Genomic DNA, 25,563 nt, shown 5'->3' with positions numbered 1-25,563 from the left:
ACCTCCCAACCCCAATTCATTCTGGTGATTTTCTCCTTGGTTTCTCCCATGAGGTCCCTGCATCTACCTAATAGTGAGAGGTGCTACTTCCCCTAGCAGGACTACTATGAGGTTTTAAAAGATTACTAACTATGAATCACTTAGCACAGTGCCTTACAAACAGTAAGTGCTCAATAACAATTAATATCCAACATTCTGTACCTTACTATTAATAGTTTCTATGATACTTAAACAAGTTATCTATATACCTGAACACAGAATCATTTAATGCACCTATTGACATTAATTTAATGCTTAAATCTTATGAATATCATGTGTGGAATGTAATCAACTTTTAGACTAATCATGGATATTTTATTCAGCTAGAAAGTCATTTAAACTTTAGAAAGTAGACAATTCCTCCTTTTTTTTTCAGAACACATCATTTCCAATAGTTTGAGTTTATTTGGAATACATATAGTATTAAAAATAGTACTCCCTAAATTTTATTAGATTAAGGACACCACTGAAAATATTTTGAATATGGGGTGTCAAAAAAATGTAGGCACATTTTAAGAAAGGTAAAAGCTATATTAAAATTGTAATATTCAATATTACTGATAATGTTTGTTATTATATCCTGTACCTTTTGTAATTGCAGAAGTCATGTGTGACTTGAGTATTACAATTTTAATATGGTCTATTCCCTTCTTAAAATGTGTATACGAATTTTTAGTACCCTCTGTATTATGGGACTTTACCTGAGAAAAATATGTAGGCACACTATTTTGGTTACTATATCAGTAGCTTCTCAGATTCCTTGAAGACATCATCCCTTCTACCCTTACTTAACCAACTTAACTTTATTTTTCTTATAGTTAACTTATAAACTATATTAACAAACTAACTTAAACTATATTTTTCTTATAGTATGTTTGGGGTTTCAGGGAGTTTTGGAAGGTTTTTCTTAAGACAGCAGAATTGAATATGCTATACTCTCAGTTTAAAAGAGAGCAGCATATCCTATGTAAATATCAGTCAAATACCACCTAGCTATGTGTGAAAAGTATCAGAATTAATATGCTATAATCTAAGTTTAAAAAACAGCAGTTCCCTATGTAACAGTCAAATACCACCTAGTTAAGTGAGAAAATACCATATGCTTATCAATGTAGTTATCTTGATGAAGATGAACAGAAAAAGCAGTGGAGGCCCTCTTCAAGAAGTCAGTCATTTAGTTCATCTACTGTCCTTTATATTTTACCAGTGAACCGTAATATAGATAAACACAAACTATATTTTCCATCCATCAGAAGTTTACCTCTTTGCAATGACTTTTCAACAAGTGTTTTTGTGGTCTGTAAAGCTTGATTTTTGTCAAAAGTTATTGCAACTGCTGTGACTGTCACCTAGAATTACAGAACAATATGATTAGCAAAATAATCACTGTGAAAATTAAGTTTCTTACAAATCTTCTCCAGAACCATGGAACAACCTATACCAATTGGCCAAGTGGCCTTTGCTGATTAAGATCCTCAACTGGAATTATATATAAAGATATGCAAACTAGAACTATGCCCAACATAGGTACTAAATCTAGATATTCCAGAAAAAGCTCAAAAACTTTCTCTTAAAAAATGAGAAATGTTGAAATCTCAAGTGATGAGTACAGATCCTACTGTATATATGCTGAGCACACGTGTGATTATACCTTCAAGTATCTACAGTTCAATGAAAAAACAAAATAAAACACATGTCCTAATCCATACTAATATATATTTTTTAATATTTTGAGATAAGCATACGTTCTTAATTAATAATGGAAAAATTATAATAAAAAATAGATCAGATAAAGGCTAGAGATCTTTAATAACAGACTTAATTACCTGGATCAATTCATCTTCAGGCAGAGATACTGTAAAATTCACATGGCAAAGGCAGCAGGGGATCATAGATCGCAGCTTAAAATACAAGCTCTACAGAACAGAAACATTAATGTCACTTTTTTAATTTAAGAATGTATGAAGCTGATTTTTCTTAATGTACATTGCATTAGAGCAAATGGAAAGTTAAAACGATTAAAATAAAGCTGGTCCACTTTTGTCTATTCTTACATTAAGAATATATTTTCAGTATTTAAGCAGACAATAGATTCAATTATCCAAAAATATAAGGAATAAGGTTTTTTAAATCTGCACATATATACTAGATGTTTTGAAATTTAAAACTCTTAACTAACTTAAACTATATTTTTCTTATAGTATGTTTGGGGTTTCAGGGGGGTTTGGAAGGTTTTTCTTAAGACAGAGTCTCACCCAGTCGCCCTGGGGTTGAGTACCCTGGCATTATAGCTCACAGCAACCTTGAACACCTGGGTTCAAGAGATCCTCTTGCCTCAGCCTCCTGAGTAGCTGGGACTGCAGGCACCTGCCGCAACACCTGGCTAATTTTTCCACTTTTAGTAGAGTTAAGATCTCACTTCAGGCTGGTCTCTAACTCCTGAGCTCAAGGGACCTTTCCATGTTGGCCTCCCAGAGGATTACATGCGAGAGCCCATGCAGAGGATTACACTGCACCCGGCCCTCTCTTAACAGTATGTTAGGAGGGACAGGACATCTCCCCTGATGACAGAGGTAAGATAAGTAAATAAGAATTATTCAGCCCACATATGTGTAAAATATTATAGATAATATAGGCACTTTTAAAACTTCATGATTCTTAGAAGCTTTAAATAAAATTTAGTTAGAAGGTTCCTACCTTGAGCAAATTTTCACAGAGATCATTAAAGTTCTTATTGAGAGCTTGATTAGTCAGGTTAAGGCTGCTTAATCTGATTACTCTTACTGAAGTAAACATCTAAATGCGAGGAGATATAAAAACATATCATTTTATTATTTTTAAATAAATATTATAACAGTTGATAAAACTGCCAAATAATTAAAAATAGGTAATGTGGTCTGAAAAATTGCATTTTTATTGCAATGAGAAGGTCATTAAAAAAACATTTAGATAAAATTTATTAAAGTAACTTCTATAAACAAATTTTATTTGCTTAGAATTAAGAATGAAAGATTTACCTGTATTTCAGATGTCCAATTATTTATACCAGGCATAATTTCTGTATTGCAACTATAAAATCCTGTCAAAATAATTAAAATACATAATATTTCATTAATTTTTGTGTTAAATAGTATTTTTCAATTATTACTGAAGTTCTAACTGTAAAAATCTTTTTTCCTGAAATTATATCTTCAGGAGATTTTAATCCATCCTCATAAATAATCATAGATTTTTCCCAAAACCTTGAAAATCAGTTCCACGTACGTTCTAATGTGAGTATTTTTAAATTTTGTGTTTTCAGCCTTGTGCAAAGCCCATGACAGACTATGGCCGGCATTGTGGTGAAACCTTCAAAGTTAGTACTGTGACAATTATAAACAAAAATACTGTTATGTAAAGCCAGTTTCATCTCAAAGCAGCTTTTTCTGTTCACCTGAAGGGGGAGGAACATCAGTAAGTAGAGAATGTACATCTTCCATGGCATCTGTGTCATCAATCTGAAAATACAAAAATTAAAACCATTAATACTCTAAATAGTAAATATGTAATTACTTCAAATTTTATAAAAATTGGCTTTATTTACTAAATAGTAAAGAAAAATACTAAAGAGTCAAGAAAAAGTACAGCCATTTTCCCCTAAGTTAAAATACAGAACATTAAAAAATTCCACTATCAGTAAATTGCTCCACTATAATAATTATAAACACTTCTAAGTGAAATATTTTACACATTAAACTGCACTAAGTTTATTTTAAAATGAAAAAAAGAAAGAAAGAAAGACCAGAAAAATGAAAAAACACATTCTAAACCTTCTAGCCTTGCAAGGTACCAAGGCTTACACCTCTAATCCCAGCACTTTGGGAGGCCTAGACAGAATTGCTTGAGCCAGGAGTTCAAGGTCAGCCGGGCAACATGGCAAGATTCTGTTTCTATAAAAAAAAATTTTTAAATTAGCTGGGCATGGTGGTGTGCACCAGCGACTCCGGAAGCTAAGTGAGAAGGACTCCAGAGCCCATGAGTTCAAGCCCACAGTGAGCTATGCATGTGGCACTGTACTGCAGCCTGGGCCACAAAGCAAGGCTCTGTGGCTAAAAACAAAACAAAGAAAAAGGCCTTTGCTCAAGCCTTTATAAAAGCACTATTTCTAAAGACCCACAAAGATTTCTTAAGTAATCATTATCCTAATTTGTTAAAATTCATAAACTATAATAAAAAACTTTCACTAAAAATATAGTACTGCTTACAACTGAATAAAGTAGAGATTAATATAAATACATATCTAAAATAAGTCTAAATCCTATTTTTCTTATACCACAATATCCCAGCTGAAAATATCCAGCTGGACATGTATTAACAGTCATCTGTACATCAGGTGTCTGAGTCCTGATTCACAGACCCGCAAAACTTCCCCTCATGTCACCACTCTCATCTTTCACTTCGTCTTTGCTTCCCAGCAAAGGCGTGGCCAGACCTCAGCTCACTATTCCCCCAATGCTCCACACCCAGGACCTCACACATTCTCCAATTATCCCTTTGTCCCCTCTTACTGAATCTGCCCCTATCCCAATACAATTCTACCACGAGCTTCCTGCTTCAGAGAGACCAAAGTATCTGATTTTTTTTTTCCTTTCTCTCTTGACTTGTACCTTACTGGATTTCTGACTATCCTCATTTATTTTCTTTTCTTTCAATATAAAAAGGAAGATTTCCTATCTCTTTAGAGGATAACCATTCTATAAGGGAAGGCAACAGATTTGTGAAAGAAGCTCTGTAAATCTCTTGTGCCACATTTATTCTCCAAGAAAGTTACTAAAATGTTCTCAGTATTTTTTTGTAAAGAAAGATTGTATCTTCTGAATTCAGTAAGAGAACATACTACACTCAGAATTCACAGTGCATATATTATTGCATATTACATGCAAAAGTGTTATAATTTATAGTAATAAAATATAAGCAGGTAATAATTATAGTAAGTTGTAGAACTTCAATTTCTTATTTAAATTCATTCAAGTTTATGAAAGTAACTCCAAAGGTTTAATACTATTTTAATATTTTAACCCATACATTAATTATTTTCACAAGCACCTGCATTACTGTATCTGTTATCTGGTGTTCAACCAAAAATAGGTTACCAATTTCTGATATTTTCAAGTTTATTGCAATTTGTGTAATAACCTTTTATATTTTTAACAGTTGTAATGATACAAAAGTATCAATCAATTTAGCATGTGACTAAAAAAAAGTTTTTTTCTTTTTTTTTTTTTTGAGATAGAGTCTCACTTTGTCACCCTCGGTAGAGTGCCATGGTGTCACAGCTCACAGCAACCTCAAATTCTTGGGCTTAACAATTCTCTTGCCTCAGCCTCTCAAGTAGCTGGAACAGGTGCCTGCCACAACGGCCGGCTGTTTTTGTTATTATTGTTTTTTAGCAGGTCCTGGCCTGGTTCAAACCCGCAGGCCTAGTGTCTGTGGCTGGCACCCCAACCATTAAGCTCCGGGTGCCAAGCTAAAAAAAAAAAAAAAAAAAAAAGTTTATTTTTCAAAGCCTTTAAAAAGTAAGTGCAATCTAATATTACCTCCAAAACAAAAGCATCTTTTTTCCCATGTGAAAGGTCTAATTCTGTAACTTCATCAGAACTTTCTGACTGAGATCTCAGAAGTCTTGAACGTTGTCTAGGCTCTGGGATGGGTGATCCTATAATCTCTTCAGATATTTCCTAAAAGAAATAAAATTGCTTTTATATTTTATGAGACTGGTTTTACATATATTAAAAGACAACTAACTATAGAGAAGCATGTAAAATATACTCAATTAAGTCTGAAGAACCTTTGTAATTAACCTTTTGTAGAGGATATAAAAGGATTTCCTTTTATTCTGATACACTAATCCAGAGACACAGATCTAATAGTCACAGACATAACAAGGTAGAACTGGCCATCTAGTGCACAGACAAGACACCGCAGTGAGTATGGAACTGGCAGTCCTTCAAGTTCAGAAATCCAGCACCTCCAGGACTCTACTCAACATTTAAAAAGTTCTAACAGGCCATGAAGATTTAAAGATTTATATCCCCAGAATGAATTCCGGTCATTTATATGTTTTCCTATGCACCGGTAATTTCCCAAAGCTCTACATAATAAAACCTGGAATATGATAAATGTGTGTGTGTGTATATATGTTTGAATGTGTTATGTATGTATTATCTGTATAACTTAATAAGCTGAATAAACTTTGGTTGTTATAATAATGATCTTTTTAAGGGGAGTATATGGTTCAATCCCATATGGGTTAGTGAACTTTCCCCTTTTACACAGCCAAAGATCAGCACCAACTGCAGGTTCTAAGTTTTTATTAGCCAAAAGGAGTCCCAGAAGGATGCAGACACGTGAGCACACATACAGAAGGCATAAGCTGTTGCTGGTGAAACAGTTACCTATTTAAAAAATAAGGAAATCATAAGTAGAAATTTTTTTAAACGATAGTTTTAAATGCTCATTGCTAGTGCACACCTTACATAAAAGACTAGCACTGCACAATTTCACAGCATAATCATCTATGGAGCACTTTCACATCCAGGTATCTTATTTGTACTCCAAATTAACTTGCCTTAGGTAAATCTGATAGGGTGCACATGCTGATGACTACAAAATGAGAAAGAGCTGCAGTTCAGGAGTAAAGTAGTTTGCATGGGTTTGAAAACTAGTAAATATATTACTACAAAGTCGAATGGTAAGAAAAAATAAAAGAAAATAAAAACTAGGTTAAGTGTGGAACATGAATAGGTCAGAATAAAATTTTAAAAATTAATTAAATTTTATTTTAAATTAAAATTTAAAATAAATAAAGCAAAACAAAGTAAGAAAACTAAAGTATGAAATCTATCTAGGTCAGTTCTTTTGACTCTGAGTGCAATGCTTGCCCCCTTAACTACTATACTTCTTTTTTAAATTTTACAGTAGTTTTAAATTCTGGTAAGCCTCTGTTCACTGTACCAGACCTAAAAAAAGGGTATTTAATATATTTTAGGTCCATAATGGGGTTTCATTACCAGTACTGTTATTCCAAAAGATCTGCATCTTATATTGATACCTGTTATCTCCATAAAGTTCAATTAAATGATACTACATCTCTGCATTAGCAACATTTTTCAATGTACTGAGAAAAATTCAAAGAAGAGCATTTACTTCAGCTAAAAGCTATCTTCCTAAGAGAAAGAAAGAATCCTCTGATTCCCATTTCCAGTGCTTTACAAATTGAAAACACAAAACTATAACGTGTGTAGTGGCCTGGTAATTAATGTTTTGCACTAACTCTGTCAAGCAAGTTTGAGATGTTACGCTAAAGACTAGCATAGTCAGCATCTGAAATAAAAAAAGACGTATTAGAAGAGTCATAAATTGGTGAGTCCTTTTCTGGAAACACATGAAATTCATATATTCTGAAACTTTACAAATCATAATAGATTTGTTACCTCCTTCATAATGGAAATTTTGTGACACACAGTACCAACTCAGTAAGAACTGAACAACTTAACTCACACTCATATTTAAATACATCCCTCTCTTCAAGGGGCTCACATTAAAGACAGACATATAAAACTTAAGTACAATATTATGTAACAGGCACTGAAGCAGATACAGATACAAAAGGAACATAATGGCGGAAGAATCAATTCTTCCTGTGGGAGATCAGAATGATTTACAAAGGTGATAAATACCTTTTAGTACAAGAGTTAATGAAGAATAAGTGGAGCCCTAACTTGCAGCTTTACCAAACATTCTCCCTGATTGGCGTAAACACTATAAGTAGATGTCCAAACATCAAAATACAATTATAAAATAATGTACCATAAAAAGTAGTCAGTAGTCATAAAACAAATATAATTATTAAATAAAAATAATGTACCATAAAAACAGAGAGCATTTATCAAATCTATTTTTAAGTATTAATATATTAACACATCAAAATTTTTATTCAACTTAAAGACGCTCTATATAAGAGTTATTCAATAGAAATATAAAGCAAACCACATAGCTAATGACCTTAAAAAAAAAAAAACAGATAAAATGAATTTCAATAAAATATTTTATTGAATTCATTATATCCAAAAGAAAAAATTTTTAACATGTAGTCAATATCAAAATATTCATTAGATATTTTAAATTCTTTTCATACTAAGTCTTCAAAATGCAGAGTGTATTTTATATTTACGGCACATCTCCATTCAAACCAACCACACATCGAGAACCCAAGAATCAGGTGTGACCAGTGGCTACCACAAAGAATAGTGTGTAGCTCCACGTCATATCCTGAAAATTCCTCCCAGCTTAGCAGTTTTGCTAGAATAATATGATAGAACCTACAGGCCTGATACAAGAATCAGATGCACTGTTTCAGAAGACCAGACAAAATTTCACAGTATTTATGAAAAATAAAACAACAATAATAATGTTATCCAAACCCTTTCCCTTCTGAAAGTACTTAATTATCACAAATTCATAGAAACAAACAGTTTCATCCTAACTCCAATATATTTTTCTTTCAATTTAGACTATGGCTATACGGTATCTGTAGAAAAGGAAGCATCATAATACCTCTGAAAACTTAGTAAAATAACTGATTGATTTTAGAAATGACTAGTAGAAAAATAAGAAGGAAACAGTAACTGAAAAACTGTATTCCTTCACCTTTTTACCATAGATGAATAGTCTTTTTCTTTAATAAAAAAGAACATTTTAAAGCACTCAGTTTATCATTTAACAAGTATTTATTAAGAGGCTACTATTATAAGCAAGGACTATAGAAACAGTCCTTGTGGAGCTTTATCATACTAGTTGTTGTAGACAATAGATCAAAAATAAAAAGCCTTTCTCTACAGATACACACGCACACACAATTATAAAAGACATTAAAAGAAGGGTGAGAACAAGTACCAAAAACAGACAAGGGAGTTGTCATTTTAAATAGGATGGTTAGAGCAAACCTACCCCAAAAAGGAGACACTTGAGCAAAGACATAAGTAAAAAAATGAGTAATAAGGACAGCTAATTTAAGCAGTGGGAAAACAAACAAACAAAAAACCCAAACTATCTTTTATAGCCAAAATTAGACAAACTAAAAACATACTAATAAACTAATAAACAATAACTGATACATCCACAGTGCAGGTTTATTTTACTTACTGGAGGATTGATTTCATATAACTCTTTGTTTTTAGCAATTGTGTCATTTATCTTCTTCTGCATGTGTGAGATATGCTGTTCATATGAGCCATCATTGGGAGTCTTCCCGGCAATCTGAATACCACCAGGAGTTGGCAAAGCTGCTAAATAAACACCTGTGGCAGACTTGTAAAAATAATGGGAAATAATGAGAAAAATTATCTACAGAATAATGGTCCTTACATTTTCATATTTAGGAAAGTGGTCTTTGCTCAGTAGGAAAAAAATAATAAAGCATCAGTGTGTGCACAGGATATTTTTGGAAGGGCATGGAAAAACATCACTGGTAACAGGTGGATTCTTCTGGGGACGACCCCAGGTAGGTGCAGGACAATTACAAAAGAAGGATTTACTTTTCACTGTATAGCCAATTATACGTCTTAAAAAATACAACTAAAATTTAAAAACTGCTCAGCCAAAAACAAAAAGTTGCTAAAAAATATTTTCATAAATGAGTAGACAATCTACCTTTAAAAGTGGCAAAAGTAAAAGGGAAACTTCTGCAAGGTAAGTGAAGAAACTGAAGTTCAGAAAGAACAGGAGGAAACTTACTCAAGACCCTAGTCAGCAAATGTGGAGAAAAGACTTAAATCTAAGGGTTTCTCACGCCAAAATCCAAGAACTTTTATCTTGGATAAAATCTATCACCCTACCTTCATTAATTACCAAGAAAAGAATTTTTACTTGATACTTTTCAATATTTAATTAAATTGCTATTAATTTCCAACTCTGTAACAATACTATATACCAGTGGTACTGGAAAATTAGTACGGGAATACAAAAAGATAAAATTTATATATTACATTAAATATGTAATATTTATTATGTCTAAATATGCTAATATAAGCAAAGAAAATATGTAAGTAAATATTAAATATAAAGTATAAACATCAAATTGTTAACATCAAAGAAGAGGAACGGGAAAGACAGAAGATAATTCTTTTCAACTTTTGCTATTTGTATATTTAATTGTTTGAACTGTTACTATTATTTTTTTAATTAATCAAGTGCCAATTTTGTAAAAGTCCATCCAAAAAAGGGTATGGTATTCTATGGTGCTGAAGTCTGCACAACAGATTAAATTTATCTTCAGGATTGCTCTCTCCCGGTTTGTTCAGTAGTGTCCGTCATTATACCCATGACCCCAGCCTCTGATGGTCAACCACAAAACCCACCACCCAACCTGTACAGTATGAAGCCTCAGCACACCATCGCTAACACTGTCTTATCTCCCTTCCTTAATGAGGCAACAGCCATGACTCTGGAACTAGATGCCTTCTGACTCACACAACCCCATCGTTGTGGAGGCTCAACCTATTACAATATGCAGTTCCTTCTCCTGTAAAGGGAAGGTAATAGTATATCCCTTTTGGAACAGTGCCCAGTTGGCACTCATTAGAGATTACCTATCACAGAAGCTACTCCTGAACCTTGAGATGTAAGTACACAAACTATAACAAAGCACAAAGACAGAAATGTAAAGCATTTGTAATTAGTATCACTAGTGATCAAGGAGGAACAGATTAGTATGAATCAGAAAAGCAGTTATTTGGGGCAGGTCTAGAATTATACCAGAGTCATACCACAGGCATAAACTAGTTTCCTGATGTTCAACCATCAGAAATAGCACAATGTTTTTTAATCCTTTGAATCCGAACACAGCTCTTAGTTCCCGCAGGCCCCCACCAATTACTACAGTCTTGTACTCAGTCCAAATTATACATTTATGCTATGTCCTCACTAAGCATGCAAATTTTTAGGCCACTGAAAACATGTCTCGCATGTTTTGCTTTATTTTGTCCATTAAATAAACACTTTTTCCCCAAGTTAATCTAAGTATCAAATATTTTAATAAAACCAGATTACTTCCATTATTACAAATTTCTGTTGTTACCAAATTGTGATACCTCATCAATTTCTCCTCATCACACAATTATTTACTACAGATAGAAATTTACATATTTGCTTTTACAGAAATAACAGATGAAGCAGGAGGCAATTCTGCATTTTACCCACAAATGTATACTGAGACAAAGAATCCAAGTTCCACAAATTCCATAAAATTAAACTTCTATGCGCGTCTCAGAAAGATGGCAAGAGAATTTTTCAATATGAAAATTGCCAGTGACATAGATAAAATACAGGCAAGCAAAGTATATAGAGTCTAAAAGGATTTCCATATAGATTGTTGATCAGATTCCACAGGATTAATATGTATTTGGCAAGCACCTACATTTCTAAGTCCTGTGCGACTTGCAGAGGCAACACTGACTTACCCCACTGACATCTTTCTGGTCAGAACTCATTTTCCAACCAGCCATGATGAACGTGAAGCTCTGAGAGAGTTTTCCCCCATCTCATATTTTATCAACACTTAAGAAATACACATATTTTATTAAGCTTTCTACCACTGGCACAGGTGCACATTTATGATGAAACTTAAATTCTCTGTTCAGTAATAGGCAGAGTCTCACATGTTTTGCTTTATTTTATCCATTAAAACTAAAGATTGTCTGACATGTGATCCACATCTAGGGTCAACCCCAGTCAAGGGACATTTGGCAATGTCTGAATCAGTTTTTGGTTGTCACAACTGGAGGGATGCTCCTAGCATCTAATGGTAAAGCCCAGGGATGCTATCAAACAAACATCTTACAACAAACAGGACATCCCCGGGCAACAGTGTTATCCTACCCCAAGGTCAACTACACCAAGATAGAAAAACCCTATTTTAGCAATGAATGAATAATAACATCCACAACAGTGTTGGCCAACTTATTAAACAAGTTATAAATAATAATTTCTAGAAATAGGACCATTGAAGTTGTGATCACAGTCCCTTTAAAATATGTGAATACCTATCATCAGAATTTTCACTTCTTAAAAAGTCCCCATCCTGGCCAGGCACAAGTGGTTCACGCCTGTAATCTTAGCACTGTGGGAGACTGAGGCAGGTGGATGACCTGAGCTCTTGAGTTTGAGACGAGCCTAAGCAAGTGTGAGCCCTGTCTCTAAAAAACAGCTGGGCATTGTGGCGGGTGCCTGTAGTCCCAGCTACTTGGGAGGCTGAGACAAGAGAACTGTTTGAGCCCAAGAGTTTGAGGTTGATGTCATCTATGACACTACAGCACTCTACTGGGAGGCGGTGGGGGTGGGGTGACAAGGTGAGACTCTGTCTCAAAGAAAAAAAGTCGGGCAGCACCCGTGGCTCAAAGGAGTAGGGCACTGGCCCCATATACCGGAGGTGGTGGGTTCAAACCCGGCCCTAGCCAAAAACTGCAAATAAAAAAAAGTCCCCATCCCTTAAAATGAGTTGATGTTAGTTTCTTTGTATATGTCTTTTAAAAGACTATTTCAATCACATAAAATAAAATCTACAACTATAGAAATCACAAAACTAAGCCAAAAACTTACCGCTAAGCCCATCAACATATTTTCACCCACTGTAATCTGAATTCTTAGTCCAAACAAAGCATTCATTCCTTTGAGTTTCAGTTTATTCATTAGCTGAGTATGCACTTCATATTCCATGAACGGCAGGAGATTACTGATAGCCGTGGCATTTGCTTCTGCCTGTGCTTTCTTTTTTAAGCGACATAACCTGTTCAAGAAAATAATTTAGACAGTAGAAAGTCTTCTTGGTACAACCTTAAGAAATTTCCAATCTTCAAAACTTTCTGAAAGTGTGCTTAATAAAACTTTCTAATAAGCCTATTAAGTTGTATCAATAATCTTTTTTTCCAATTTTTGTCACTGTATAAACTTTCACTGAAAGTCATATGTCCATGAACAAAAATGAAAAATCTCAGAATCTCTAAAAATAAAATGACTAATCACAAAAGAATATAATTTAAAATCTTAAGTTTCACAAACCCATGTATTTTATGATAGATGGATAGCAAAGAAAACAAGCTAATTCACTTATTAAAAAAAAAACACACAGAAGTTACTTTAGCATGCCAGAAAGATTAACTTCAAAGCAACAGTAATGAGACTAATAGTTTATTTCTCAACAGTAGCAATGAAAGCCAACAGGCGGTGGTGAAAGGGTATTGTCAATGTACTAAAAGAAAACTGCCAGCCCAAAATATTTTTTAAAGATAAAAGTAAAACAGGAATATTTTCCAACAAAAAAAAACAGACCACCACCAGCAGATCCACTGAAAGAAATATGGTGGATATTTAGGTAACAGAAATACAATGCCATATAGAATGTCTCAGGTCCAAGAGGGAAAATAAGTCAATGGATTAGAAAAATATTTTAGAAGAAAAATCAGTATGACTTTGTAATAAATTTGATGTGGAGAGGATGAGAAAGAGGACAGCGTCAAACAACACCAAATTTGGTATGAAGAACTGGGTAGAAAAAGGTACCACTTATTGAAACAGAAAAGACTAATGACAAGAAAGAAATGGAGAAAATCAGCAGTTAAACCAGCAACAAGTACGAGATGCCTATGACGCACTAAAATGAGGAGTGAAGAAGACGGTGCCTGAGTCCGAAGCCTGGACTCACAGACCTGTTACCCGAGTCCGGCTACAGTCACAAACTTGGAAGCCATAGAGATACAGATAGCATGTAGATGCACATAAGTTCATGAGTTCAAAAGAAGAGACATTTGAGACGAAGGTCCCCCATCAGAGATCAAGAAATGAGAAAAATCAGCAAGGAGGCTGAAGACTGTTCAAAGAGGCAGAGAAACACAGTGTGGCATTGTGGAGTCAAAGGAATTTCAAGTAGGAGAAAATAATCAATTGTGTCACTGTCACCCATTACTTGTGTGCTGAGATGTCAGGTAAGATGAAGGCATTTCTGCCCTGGATTTGGTGCCCTGGCACTCATTGGTGACCAAGACAGACACTGCTGTTTGCTGTATGTATGCCTGCCACAATTTAGGATTTCCTACTCCACTGTATTTTAAAAGCGACTCTTACCAGCTATGTGAATTAGTAAAAGAAACACTACATAGCAACATTCTTTATAAGAAAAAAAAAAAGGTCAACTTGTAAAATGTGTTACATATGTAATACCACCAAAGCAGTCTATCAGTAATTAGTCACATCCCCAGCCTGTAGCAGATAATGCTAAAATCTTCTTTTGCATATAAACTAGAATTTTATGCACAGACATTTTTTTCTCCCAATTTTACATGTGATAAAATATAAGGTTCCAAGAGAACTGCCCAGTCTGTCCAGGATCACGCAGGTGGAAAACAGTAGAGCTGATACTTGAAAACAGGTTTATGGCTCTCTACTTCATACTTTTTCAGGGACACTAAATGCTGTTTTCACAAACATACCTTGCTTGAATAAGACAACCTTTCCCAATAACGGTTGCATCTGATGGGAGGTCGATGGTTGTAAAGAGAACATCAGGAACTTTTTGTTTCTTACAGTTATAGCAATATGTGAGATGAGCTGGAAATGGCATATTCAATTCATCATATGGTATATGGCAAAATCCACAGCCTGGAGGCAAGTTTTCTTCAAGCCTATACAAATATATTAAGGGGGAAAAAAATCATTCTTGAAAAAAATCTATAAATTTTTTCAAACACAATATGCAACTGATATTACATACACAGTAGTTGCACACAAACCACACCATTTCTACCTAAGAAGGCTGTAAGGGTACTGCTAGGACTCTTAAGAATTACAAATGGGGGCGGCGCCTGTGGCTCAGTGAGTAGGGCGCCGGCCCCATATACTGAGGGTGGCGGGTTCAAACCCGGCCCCGGCTAAACTGCAATCAAAAAATAGCCGGGCGTTGTGGCGGGCGCCTGTAGTCCCAGCTACTCGGGAGGCTGAGGCAGGAGAATCGCCTAAGCCCAGGAGTTGGAGGTTGCTGCTGTGAGCTGTGTGAGGCCACGGCACTCTACCGAGGGCAATAAAGTAAACTCTGTCTCTACAAAAAAAAAAAAAAAAAAAAAGAATTACAAATGGCCATGAAATTATTATCGATTTAAAAAGAAAAGTCAAAAATAGGCACAGTCTAAGATTTCTAATTTCCAAGAGGCATACTCTTAAGATTTCTAACTTCCAATGACTTGTTTCAACATTTCTGAAAAAGCAAAACACCTTTTTCATAAAAGGCATACATATATAAAATAAACTAAATGAAACACGTACAATTTCCCTATTCATTGTAAAATGTTTATTGTACTATGATGTTTATGAATTCATTTAAAAATAATTTTTCATTCACTGAATGTGAGGAAGTCACAACAGGGATGGAAACCGACAGAAGCTCCAGGGAGAACTCCATTCTTTCAACTAGCTACATCTTCTAGGATTCTGGAAAGAAGTGAATTTCAGTTGTCCCTAATCTAAAGCAAACCATTAGCAGCTGAAACTTGGCAAGTAGACAAATTAAAAAGGGAAAGGAAAACTCACACCATATTGCATATGTTACGGGACGAGCTTTCTGCAAATTCTTTAGACACAGGTTTTCACTGAGTCTTCACAATAACCCTCTACAACACATTAAATCACTCCTCAATATTATTCTTTTACTGTAGAAATAGCATTCTGGTATATTAAAACTAACAGAGAAGTTAGATGTCTAAATGGAACTGTGTGACCCTGAACAAGTTACTTAACTTCTCAGAGCCTCCTCTATAAAACTGGAATATCCATCCAGAATTTTTTTTTTAAACGATTAAGAAAGCTATAGCTAAACACATCCCCTCCTCCAATATTATACCTAGCAGACAGCAACAAATACTAGTTTCCCCTTAGCCTGAAACCAAACTGAGATACTAACGTGCTAAGTTATGCTAAGTACCAATACTGAGTAGGAGACCTCATGCTTCAATTCAAAGCCAATGTGTTATAAGGGTCACAAAAGGACGAAAATTGAAGCAATTTTAACGAAACACTTCACACATATTTGGACATTAGTGGTGCAACATCATAAAACATTATGAAACTATAAAATTACTAAAATGTCTGAAAGCATTTGAAGTAAGAAACGTACACGGGATTACCCCTGAATAGTGAGATCACAGGGGCCTTCTCTTCCATCCACCTCCTACATGCTCAGTATTCTTTCTACTGAGAATAATCCACAAAGAGAGAACATTTTTCCTCTTTAACAAGAGGCAGCATCTGTTGTACTGGACTACCACCTAAGAGAATACACTGTAGCCTTCTAAGTCACAGTACAGAAATAACCAATTTGCATGGGAAAGGTAATTTTCAAAATTATGCTTTCTATCTTCTTTTTTTTTCTTTTTTTTTTTTTTGTAGAGACAGTCTCACTGTACCGCCCTCGGGTAGAGTGCCGTGGCGTCACATGCAATCAAAAAATAGCCGGGCGTTGTGGCGGGCGCCTGTAGTCCCAGCTACTCGGGAGGCTGAGGCAGGAGTTAGCAACCTCTAACTCTTGGGCTTACGTGATTCTCTTGCCTCAGCCTCCCGAGCAGCTGGGACTACAGGCGCCCGCCACAACGCCCGGCTATTTTTTTTTTTGGTTGCAGTTTGGCCGGGGCTGGGTTTGAACCCGCCACCCTCGGCATATGGGGCCGGCGCCCTACTCACTGAGCCACAGGCGCCGCCCAGCTTTCTATCTTCTTAAGAATGAAATCTACAGACATGCGTGAGAACTATAATGCAGCACTGGGAAAACTCACCCGCTAAGGCAGTTTTCTTAGTAGAATATTCCAGTTGTTTAATACACTTCAAAATACCTTACTTTTACTTATTTATGATTTATTTAAGACCCTGGAATTTATAATAGTCGACCCATTTTAATACTGACAAAAGAAACTGACTGAGGTTTTCTTGTGACTCCCAGAACTAGAATATCTTTATTATATAGAAACTTGCAAATTGATAATAAATCTGACCACAACATTTTTGTGCTTTCTTCCTTAATATAGACTTATTAATACTGTGCGGGGGGGGGGGGGTAGGAAGGAAACATGTATAGCCATATACATGTTTGACATAGGGGGTAATTAAAATCTACTATTAATTACCCAGGCAGACACTGGCACCAAACTAATAATTTATATATATATATATAAACATATATATAAACTTGGCAAGTAAAATCTACTATTACCCAGGCAGACACTGGCACCAAACTAATAATTTATATATATATATATATATATATATATATATATATAAACTTAGCAAGTAAAATCTACTATTACCCAGGCAGACACTGGCACCAAACTAATTTATATATATATATATATAAACTTGGCAAGAAGACAAAGTTCAGAAGGGAAATTTAAATATACAGTCAGCCCTCTGTATCCACACTTTGACATCTATGGATTCAACCAACTACAGTTCAAAAATATTCAAGGAAAAAAAAAGCCCCATAAAGCAAAATTTGCCGAGAACTTATGGGCTGAGAATAAATGAAATGTAGGCATTGTATTAGGGATTGTAGATAACACTGGAGATGATTTAAAGTATCTAAGAGGGTATGCACAGGCTATATGCAAATGTTATCCCATTTTACCCAAAGGACTCTACCATCAGAGATTCCAGTTATCTGCAGGGGTCCTGGAACCAATATCCTATTGATACCAGGGGATGACTCTATATGTGTGGTATTTGATAGTTTCATTGGTTTATGGAAAACATTTTTGACCTTCATGGAAGCTTCTAGTTTAAGTTTAAAGGGACCAATAATTAAATAAACCAAAGTAAAGCACATTTCATCTAAGTATTTGACTTTCTCTTTCACGTGATATAGTCACACTTCACTTTTCATGAAGTTTCTATGTATACAATTTTGTTATAACATAGTATTCTGATTATTTTGTAAATTAAGAATCTTCTTTATGAAAATTGTTTCATGACCTCTTTCCATTATGGGAGGTGAGACAAAAGGAAAAGAGTAAAAGAAAAATCAAGACATTTCTGTACTGTGAAAAGTCAAAAAAAACCACTATATTTGAAACTCTTCAATTAGCAATATACTAGGAAAAGTGTGTGGAATATAGTACAGAATCCAATACTTCACTGTTACTTTGGGTTAGTTAAAAAAAAAAAAAAAAATCAGTGAAGCGCTTAGTCCTGATTTCTGTACTGTGCCACTGAAAGCCACTCTCACAAGGAATTATCCCAGCTCTAAGAAAAAAAAAAAGGAAACTTTCTCTTCCCTGCCCTTATTAAAAACAAGCCAGGCTGCCATGACAACCTCTGCTCCAAGCAGCCCTCCACGGTGCCATCCTGCAGGAATCTAGGGTTCAGTACAGCTGCTGTGCCGGATGCAGATAAAATGCAGACCTCTTCACTATAAAGGGAAAAAGAGGAGCTAGTTAATATTTTCAGATGGAGTAACTTTGGAAAATGCTAAATATCAAATAATTATAACATGACAATTTAAATTCAAGTTAGATTCTACTAAATATCAGGTAAAATCACAAGATTACTTCCTAACTCTAGGATAGAAAATAGAAATAACTATATCAGAATAGGAAACAGAAATAACGTAACTATCAGAATGCAGAGCGTTAGAATTCTTTATAAACTATACCTCCATGTGACAGAAAAACACAATTAAATTCAAGTGGAAGGGATGGGAGGGAGGGAAAGAAGTTGGGGGGGGAGGAAGGGCGATTGGTAAGCTCTTACCTAATAAGCACTAAGGGTACACAGCACAATCCCTGAGTGAAGGGAGCAATGACAACTTGAACTTTAAATAACAAATGTAAACAGTGTAACCTAATCATTTGCACCCTCATATTATTCTGAATTTTTTTAAGAGTTGAAAAAAGGAGAAGGTGTTAATATAAATGACATTCACTTCCTGTAAAATATAGTAAGACTAAAGGAATAGACTATCTCAAAATATAAACAGTAATAACTATATTATTAAATCCAGTATTAATCAAGTAAATCATATTAAAATATTCTTTAAATGCCTATGTGGTTTTATTAAAATTATTCTAAAAGCACTATTATATGAACATCTACATTTATGTAGACTTACATAGCTTAACCTAAATTTAAATAATTATAAAAGTACCTGAAACAGTATCCAAAATAATACTAAATGAAGTTTAAACTTATCTTTATACAATAGAAAACTGATTTTCAAAATAATGCCTGACATTCTTTGTTATGTATCACCCACTTTGAAAGCTAAAAATTAAGAGAACACAGAAGAAAGAGCCACTTGAACTGTCAGTGAATCAAGGGAGACCAGGCTTCAAAGGTCAGCAGGCAGTAAGGGGTGTTAGAAGGAATAAAGTGGAGCCGCTGAAGTCTTGAATCAAGAGTTAGAAGGGCAGGAGCACATTTCAGAGAGTTTAACCCAGAAAGTAGCCTGGGTTGAAACAGAAAACATTGGTTAAATGTAGATTCAAACACAAAGTTTTTTTGAAGTGGGGGGGGGAGCTACCAGATAATTCAAACTTTAAGTAAATTAATTGGATTCCTTTGTAGACTCTTTCATCGGTGACTTATCTTCAGCCATGCTGAGGGTACACCCTGTGGCCTCCTTCACAAGCTTCTTTTAAGCTTTGAACACTCTCCCCACACCTCTTTATTTATATTGTTCACATTCATCCTCTAAGATTCAGTTCAAGGATCAGCTACTTCACTGACACTTCCTTTCAATCCTACAACTGGCTTGCAGTCCTCTGGGATCCCAAAGTATTGTAGTATATCACAATCATAGAATTGACTTCTAATTCTCTTGCAGAATATAAATCTGATAGGGAGAACTATCTTTTAAAACCATATCCCCAGGGGACCTGAAAGTATATGACACTAAATCCATGAAGGAGGCAAAATGATCTAACAGGAAGCAAGGCAAGATAAGCATGACAAAGTTAGTGGTTCATAAAAGCTGAACAAAGGCCAGGCATGGCAACTCATGCATGTAATTCTAGCACTCTGGGAGACCAAGGCCTGAGGACCACTTGAATCCGGAGTCTGAAGATGCAATGAGCTATGATCATGCCACTGCATTCCCTCTGGGATGACAGAGCAAGACTCTGTCTAAAAAAAAATATAGTAGAATAGAATAGTTCAAGAATATAATACATAGTCTACGAAGGAAAAGAAAAGGCCCATAACAAATCAAATAGCATGGCTCTGTAATGGCCATATTTACTGCAGTCTAATGATTTTTTCTTTCTAACAATAATGATCACCACAAGAGCAGAGATCTAACAGTAAGAATTATCCAAGCATAGAAGGTAGAAAAATAAGAGCAAAAGTTCAAGCAGTTTCTAGATGATACCAATTACGAACCTTTGAAACGGCTGAAATTAAGGTTCAAGGATGGCAAAATAGTAAGTAAAGCCAGAACCTAAGTAAGTAACTCAGAAAATACTTGGTTAAGATAAGGGTCCAAACAGATATAAGTGAACAAATGATATTGGTGGAGAAACATTAAGCCGTAATCTGACAGTAAAACTTTATAGCTTTCAAATTTTAACATAGTTTCGAGTGACAATGAGGTTCAAATCTCACTGAGAGCCAAGCAGGGTAGAGGACTTGAGAATGAGAGACTAAAATGCAGGCTCAGAAGCAAGATAATCAAATCTAACCAGAGGAGACAGGACAGAGTAAGTAAGAAAGGCAGAAGAATGTCTGCAAGACATTTACTTGAAATGTGAAGCTGTTCAAATGAAAGACAGGAGAAAAAGCAATTGAGAAGCAGGAGTATGAAAGCACCTTCCTAACCTGGCAGACGCAGAAAGGATGATTTGTTAGCAGGAGAAAGTCACGTTACACTTAGTAAGAGGAAGCAGAATCAATTTCAAACTTCAAAGGCACATAGCAATTCATTCAGGACAGGTAAAAGGTTCCAAGGAACCTCCACCAGCAGAAGGAATTAGCAGTCACAAATTAAAGTAAAATAGATCTCCAGCTAACATTTGCTATGTGCCAGTGATATATTCTCATTTAAATCCTGGTTTAACATTTGCTATGTGCCAGTGATATATTCTCATTTAAATCCTGGTTTAACATTTGCTATGTGCCAGTTATATATTCTCATTTAATCCTGGTTTAAATGAATTAATTAAATGATCAGTGGTATTGTCTCCATTTTAATGTATTAACTGAGGCTCAGAGGACTGGAGCGTGACCACTTCACTGTTCTCCTTTCATTATATATGCATTAACCGTTTCCCCTTTCAGACAACAATTTAACCTAGGGCATCTAGAAAATCAAGTTGTTTTCATCATTTACCAGATGCTAGTTGATTCACTGTAGCCCACTACAGCGTGACAGCCTAATGCTTTAGCATGTGATTTTATTTCTTGTCTGATTTCTGCCCACCATGCATCTCGAGTTTCTGGTTCATCTGAAAAATAAATGTTAAATCAGTTTACTACTCAATAGCACATTGTTTCTATGAACAAGAAATGTTTAACAATAAACATACTATGAGAGAGGTAAAGAAGTTTTGCTCTATGGCAGATTTTCAAATTTCACATCATTAAAGTGATACTTCTCCAAAAGTGTAAGATTTATCTTTCTAAACTTATTACTGGAACACAAAGCACCTAGCTCTATGTGCACTATTACTTTAAGGGACATCTACAGAAATGTATTTTTAGATGGAATTTAAAATGTAGACCCAGAGTCTCCAGATTTTCAACCTTAACTGAGAGGGTATCCTATGTCTCACCTGTGTGAACACCTGACGTGCCATAACCATGAATTTAAATTTTGGTTTCATTTCCTGGCACCTGTTCTATATAACCCACTATATTCTAGATTCTTTCCAAGGCAAAGATTGGTCAATTTTAAAAGAGAGAAAGCCATTTGTAGCCATCCTTCTACAGGGGTGTGGTTATTCAAAGTAATAAGAAATAAAGGGACTAGCTAATTGGAAAGAAGGGAAGAAAAAGAGAAGGGAAGGGGAAGGAAAGAGAAGAGGGTGAGAAAGAATGGAAGGAAGAGAGGAAGGGAGGAGAGAGGGAGGAGAGAGGCAGAGGGAGGAGAAAGGAAACACTTAAAAGATCAATACAAATAATTTATTTAAGGTATATAAGGACAAATTACAGGTATAATACTCTATGTATGGCTCTGTAATTTTAAAAATGGCTTAGAATCACAGAATTATATTTTATTACGATAGGGAAGTCCACTACTGCTTGTAATGGAGTTTTATTTTTTTCTTTTTTATTAAATCATAGCTGTGTACATTAATGCGATCATGGGGCACCATACACTGGCTTTATAGACCATCTGACACATTTTCATCACACTGGTTAACATAGCCTTCCTGGCATTTTCTTAGTTATTGTGTTAACTAAGTTATTTATATTCTACATTTACTAAGTTTCACATGTACCCTTGTAAGATGTTTTATAAATGGGGCATCTGTCACACATACTAATCACTTGCATTTAGCTGCAAACTACTGGTGACAGCAGCTGCAAATTAGAGTAACTTTTAACAGACAAAATGTTAAAAACGGAAACAGTCTATAATTAGCATATCCTGATTTCTTTCTTTTTGTGGCTTATTCCTATTTAAGAACAATTTGATAGATTAAAAAGTAAATTCTAAATATGATGGTAGGCCCTTATTGTAAATTTTCCACATGAAAGGCATTATTAAAACTAAAAACCAAATAATCCAAACATTATTTTCAAGTTGCAAGATATGTCCGATTTTGAAAATGTTTTATAATGGAATAAGTAGAATTATACTCACTAGTAAAACAGTGAAGACAGCAAAGTAAAGAAAGCAAAGTGAGGCTTGTGAATTTGTCTCCTCCACAGGGAGGAGATCACCAAAAGGGGAAAGGAGACAAAAGCCAGAACTACAAATGATGCCAGCCAAGTCTTGAATTAAAGTTTTGGATCCAAGATAGAGCTACCCTGAAACTTTCTTTCCGAAGAAAAAAAAGAAATACAGACTTCAGGAAACCAAGGAAAAGATCAAAGTGTAAGATAAAATATAGAAGGAAGAGAAATAGAAAAGACTACAATATGGTGTTAGTGATCAATATTACAAATTAAGAAATGTGTGAAACAATTAGGTGGCCTAATTTTACCTATAAAATATATTTTACAATGCCTTCATATTCCCAACTGAAATGTATACATTAGTAGCACAAATACACTTTTAAATCCATACTCTCTTTTTCTTCTAAGACATACATGCTAAGGACTCATAGGAACATCCATTTAACATGATCTTTTCCTAAAGGAGAATTTCTCTAAAAGAGAATTTTTGTATCAAAAGACAAACTATTATTCAAGTGGTTGCTCTAATCTATCAAATTATTTATGATTCTTAAAAAAAAGATACTACAAATAATAGAAATGTTTCTCAGCTTAGAAAATAATTATTTTCCTGACAAATTAACATGAAATAAAAACTGTAACTTTTCTTAACTCACTAGGAGAACCTGTTACAGATTTTCTCACACTGGGTTTGCCTATCAGCATAAGCAATACATGGTAGCTTCATCATTTTAAAAATGACTTTTATAGGAAGTAATCCATAACACTGTTTTTAAAATTAATAAAAAAAGAGGAAGCTACTTAAGTCCTAGATATATTTAGAAATGGCCTGCATGAAAGTATGTAATAATAATTCCTATGAGATACATGTAACCACAATTCCTATGAGATACGTATCACCACACAGAATACAAAGTTTATTTACATCAAACTTACCTTAGTATAACACATAAAATAATCAAATAATTAAACCAAGCACTATGAAAGAATATGTGGCTGATATAAAAAAAACAAAAAACAAAAAGCTGAATGCAGCAAGTGGAGCATTCATATTCTTCGGACAAATTCACAAGCAGCCTTTATTTTGACACATGAGCCACACAACTGCACATGGAAATACCATTATTGTATTTAATAAAGTATACACAAGTTTAAGAAAAAACTAAAGGATTACATAACATGGGAGCTAAGGAAGCAAATGGCATGTCCACACTCCAGAGAATTTCTTAAATCTGATTTTTGGCTAAAGCAGAAGCTCAAAGAACGAAGGGCTTGCAAAGCAGATTCAGCATACAGGAGCCGGAGACAGTGGGTATTTTGGCGCATGCTTGGATCAGGTGACAGTACAGACTGAAAACTATGGCAGCTCACTGAAATGGTCACAGAAAGTAATGGCCCTAGACTTTAGGTGAAAGCAAGGCAAGCATACAGTGGGGAGCATTTAATCACAAGCTAGTAATCGTATTAACAATAATTATCTATAACTGTAAGCAAGAAGCTAAAGGAGAGGTTGCTTTTGGCTATTCGATTTAGGGATTGTTTAATTTAAATTAAGACTAATCAATTTATTTAGTATTACTGAAAATTAGATTTATCTTCAAAGTCTGTATTATACTTCTGCCAGACATGAGTCAGAGAATCCTCAGGTAGTAACCGCTGTTCAGCCTAACTAAACCCTAAGAGAATTTTTCAGATTTAAAAACTGCTAACTTCATTCTCATAGGAAATACACTAGTGAATTTGAATAATTTTATTCACTCTACAAAAGTACAAAATTGAGGATCTACCATACTTACATAAAAGGCAAAACAGAATCTGCCTTACAAATTCAGGGCAACTATACATGCCACAAGTGAAACTGGATACAATTTAGTTGTCTGAAGGACATACAGCTGAGATGTGAGGTCACATTTAATAGACATTTCAAAGATGTGGAGGAAAAACAATTTCTTCATTTTAAATACCATGCTCCTCCCAATAATCTATAGATATTTCATGAGAAATAAAATTTAATTATTTACAAATCATATTTCACACTATTTTATGTTTTTCTTCTATGGCCAAAACCTTTATAGATAATATCACAAATCTTTTAATATCTCCTTTCAATTACAGGCATGAACTGAGCTCGAAATCAGTGCTCACCTATGCCTCGTACGGGGCAAGGGTGGCACACAGTTGATACAGAACCAATGCATGTTTCTGCTGTTACTTTCCTAAAGCATGGCCACAGCTGATATCTTGCCATCTCTTTAGCATTTTATTTTGTTTCTGAAGTGCCAAGTAAAATTGCTAAAGATTCCTAAAATGAAAGTGTATATCTCAGAAAATAAAGATATGAATAACTCAAGAACATAATACGCCTTCATTAAACCTAATCCTTTTGAGAGTTTAAGCAATCACACACTGACTGAAACACTGCCCACCTGAAGTGTTAAATTCAGTCTATTTTTAGATAGCTCTGGGACAGAATAACTCTGCCCTGGAAAATGTATTCATCTGGATAGAAATATAAAAGAAGATATTCTAATGTTTGACAGCACAGTAGGAGACTATAGTTAACAACCGTGTATTTCAAAATAGCTAAGAAAGAAGACTGGAATTGTTCCCCACACACAGAAC

The 25,563-nt window shown here is 34.7% G+C and overlaps 1 protein-coding gene across 25 annotated transcripts in view; it reads right to left on the bottom strand.

Moving 5' to 3' along the window:
* The window catches only part of C2CD5 (C2 calcium dependent domain containing 5), a 97,170-nt gene that overhangs the window by 21,208 nt on the left and 50,399 nt on the right, over nucleotides 1–25,563 (bottom strand). For all 25 annotated transcript variants that reach the window (XM_053555589.1, XM_053555567.1, XM_053555575.1 and 22 more), the window contains 11 exons: nucleotides 21,431–21,545; nucleotides 18,422–18,517; nucleotides 14,562–14,753; nucleotides 12,676–12,862; nucleotides 9,223–9,387; nucleotides 5,616–5,756; nucleotides 3,473–3,536; nucleotides 3,057–3,118; nucleotides 2,737–2,835; nucleotides 1,866–1,955; nucleotides 1,301–1,388 (listed from right to left, as the gene is read on the bottom strand). In XM_053555589.1, the coding sequence (XP_053411564.1) occupies nucleotides 1,301–1,388; nucleotides 1,866–1,955; nucleotides 2,737–2,835; nucleotides 3,057–3,118; nucleotides 3,473–3,536; nucleotides 5,616–5,756; nucleotides 9,223–9,387; nucleotides 12,676–12,862; nucleotides 14,562–14,753; nucleotides 18,422–18,517; nucleotides 21,431–21,545 (1,299 nt within the window). The remainder of the gene's footprint in view (nucleotides 1–1,300; nucleotides 1,389–1,865; nucleotides 1,956–2,736; nucleotides 2,836–3,056; nucleotides 3,119–3,472; nucleotides 3,537–5,615; nucleotides 5,757–9,222; nucleotides 9,388–12,675; nucleotides 12,863–14,561; nucleotides 14,754–18,421; nucleotides 18,518–21,430; nucleotides 21,546–25,563) is intronic.

The sequence above is a fragment of the Nycticebus coucang genome, chromosome 12 (assembly GCF_027406575.1).
Source record: "Nycticebus coucang isolate mNycCou1 chromosome 12, mNycCou1.pri, whole genome shotgun sequence".
In the NCBI taxonomy this organism is placed as follows: domain Eukaryota; kingdom Metazoa; phylum Chordata; class Mammalia; order Primates; family Lorisidae; genus Nycticebus; species Nycticebus coucang.
This window is presented reverse-complemented; position numbering and strand designations above follow the sequence as displayed.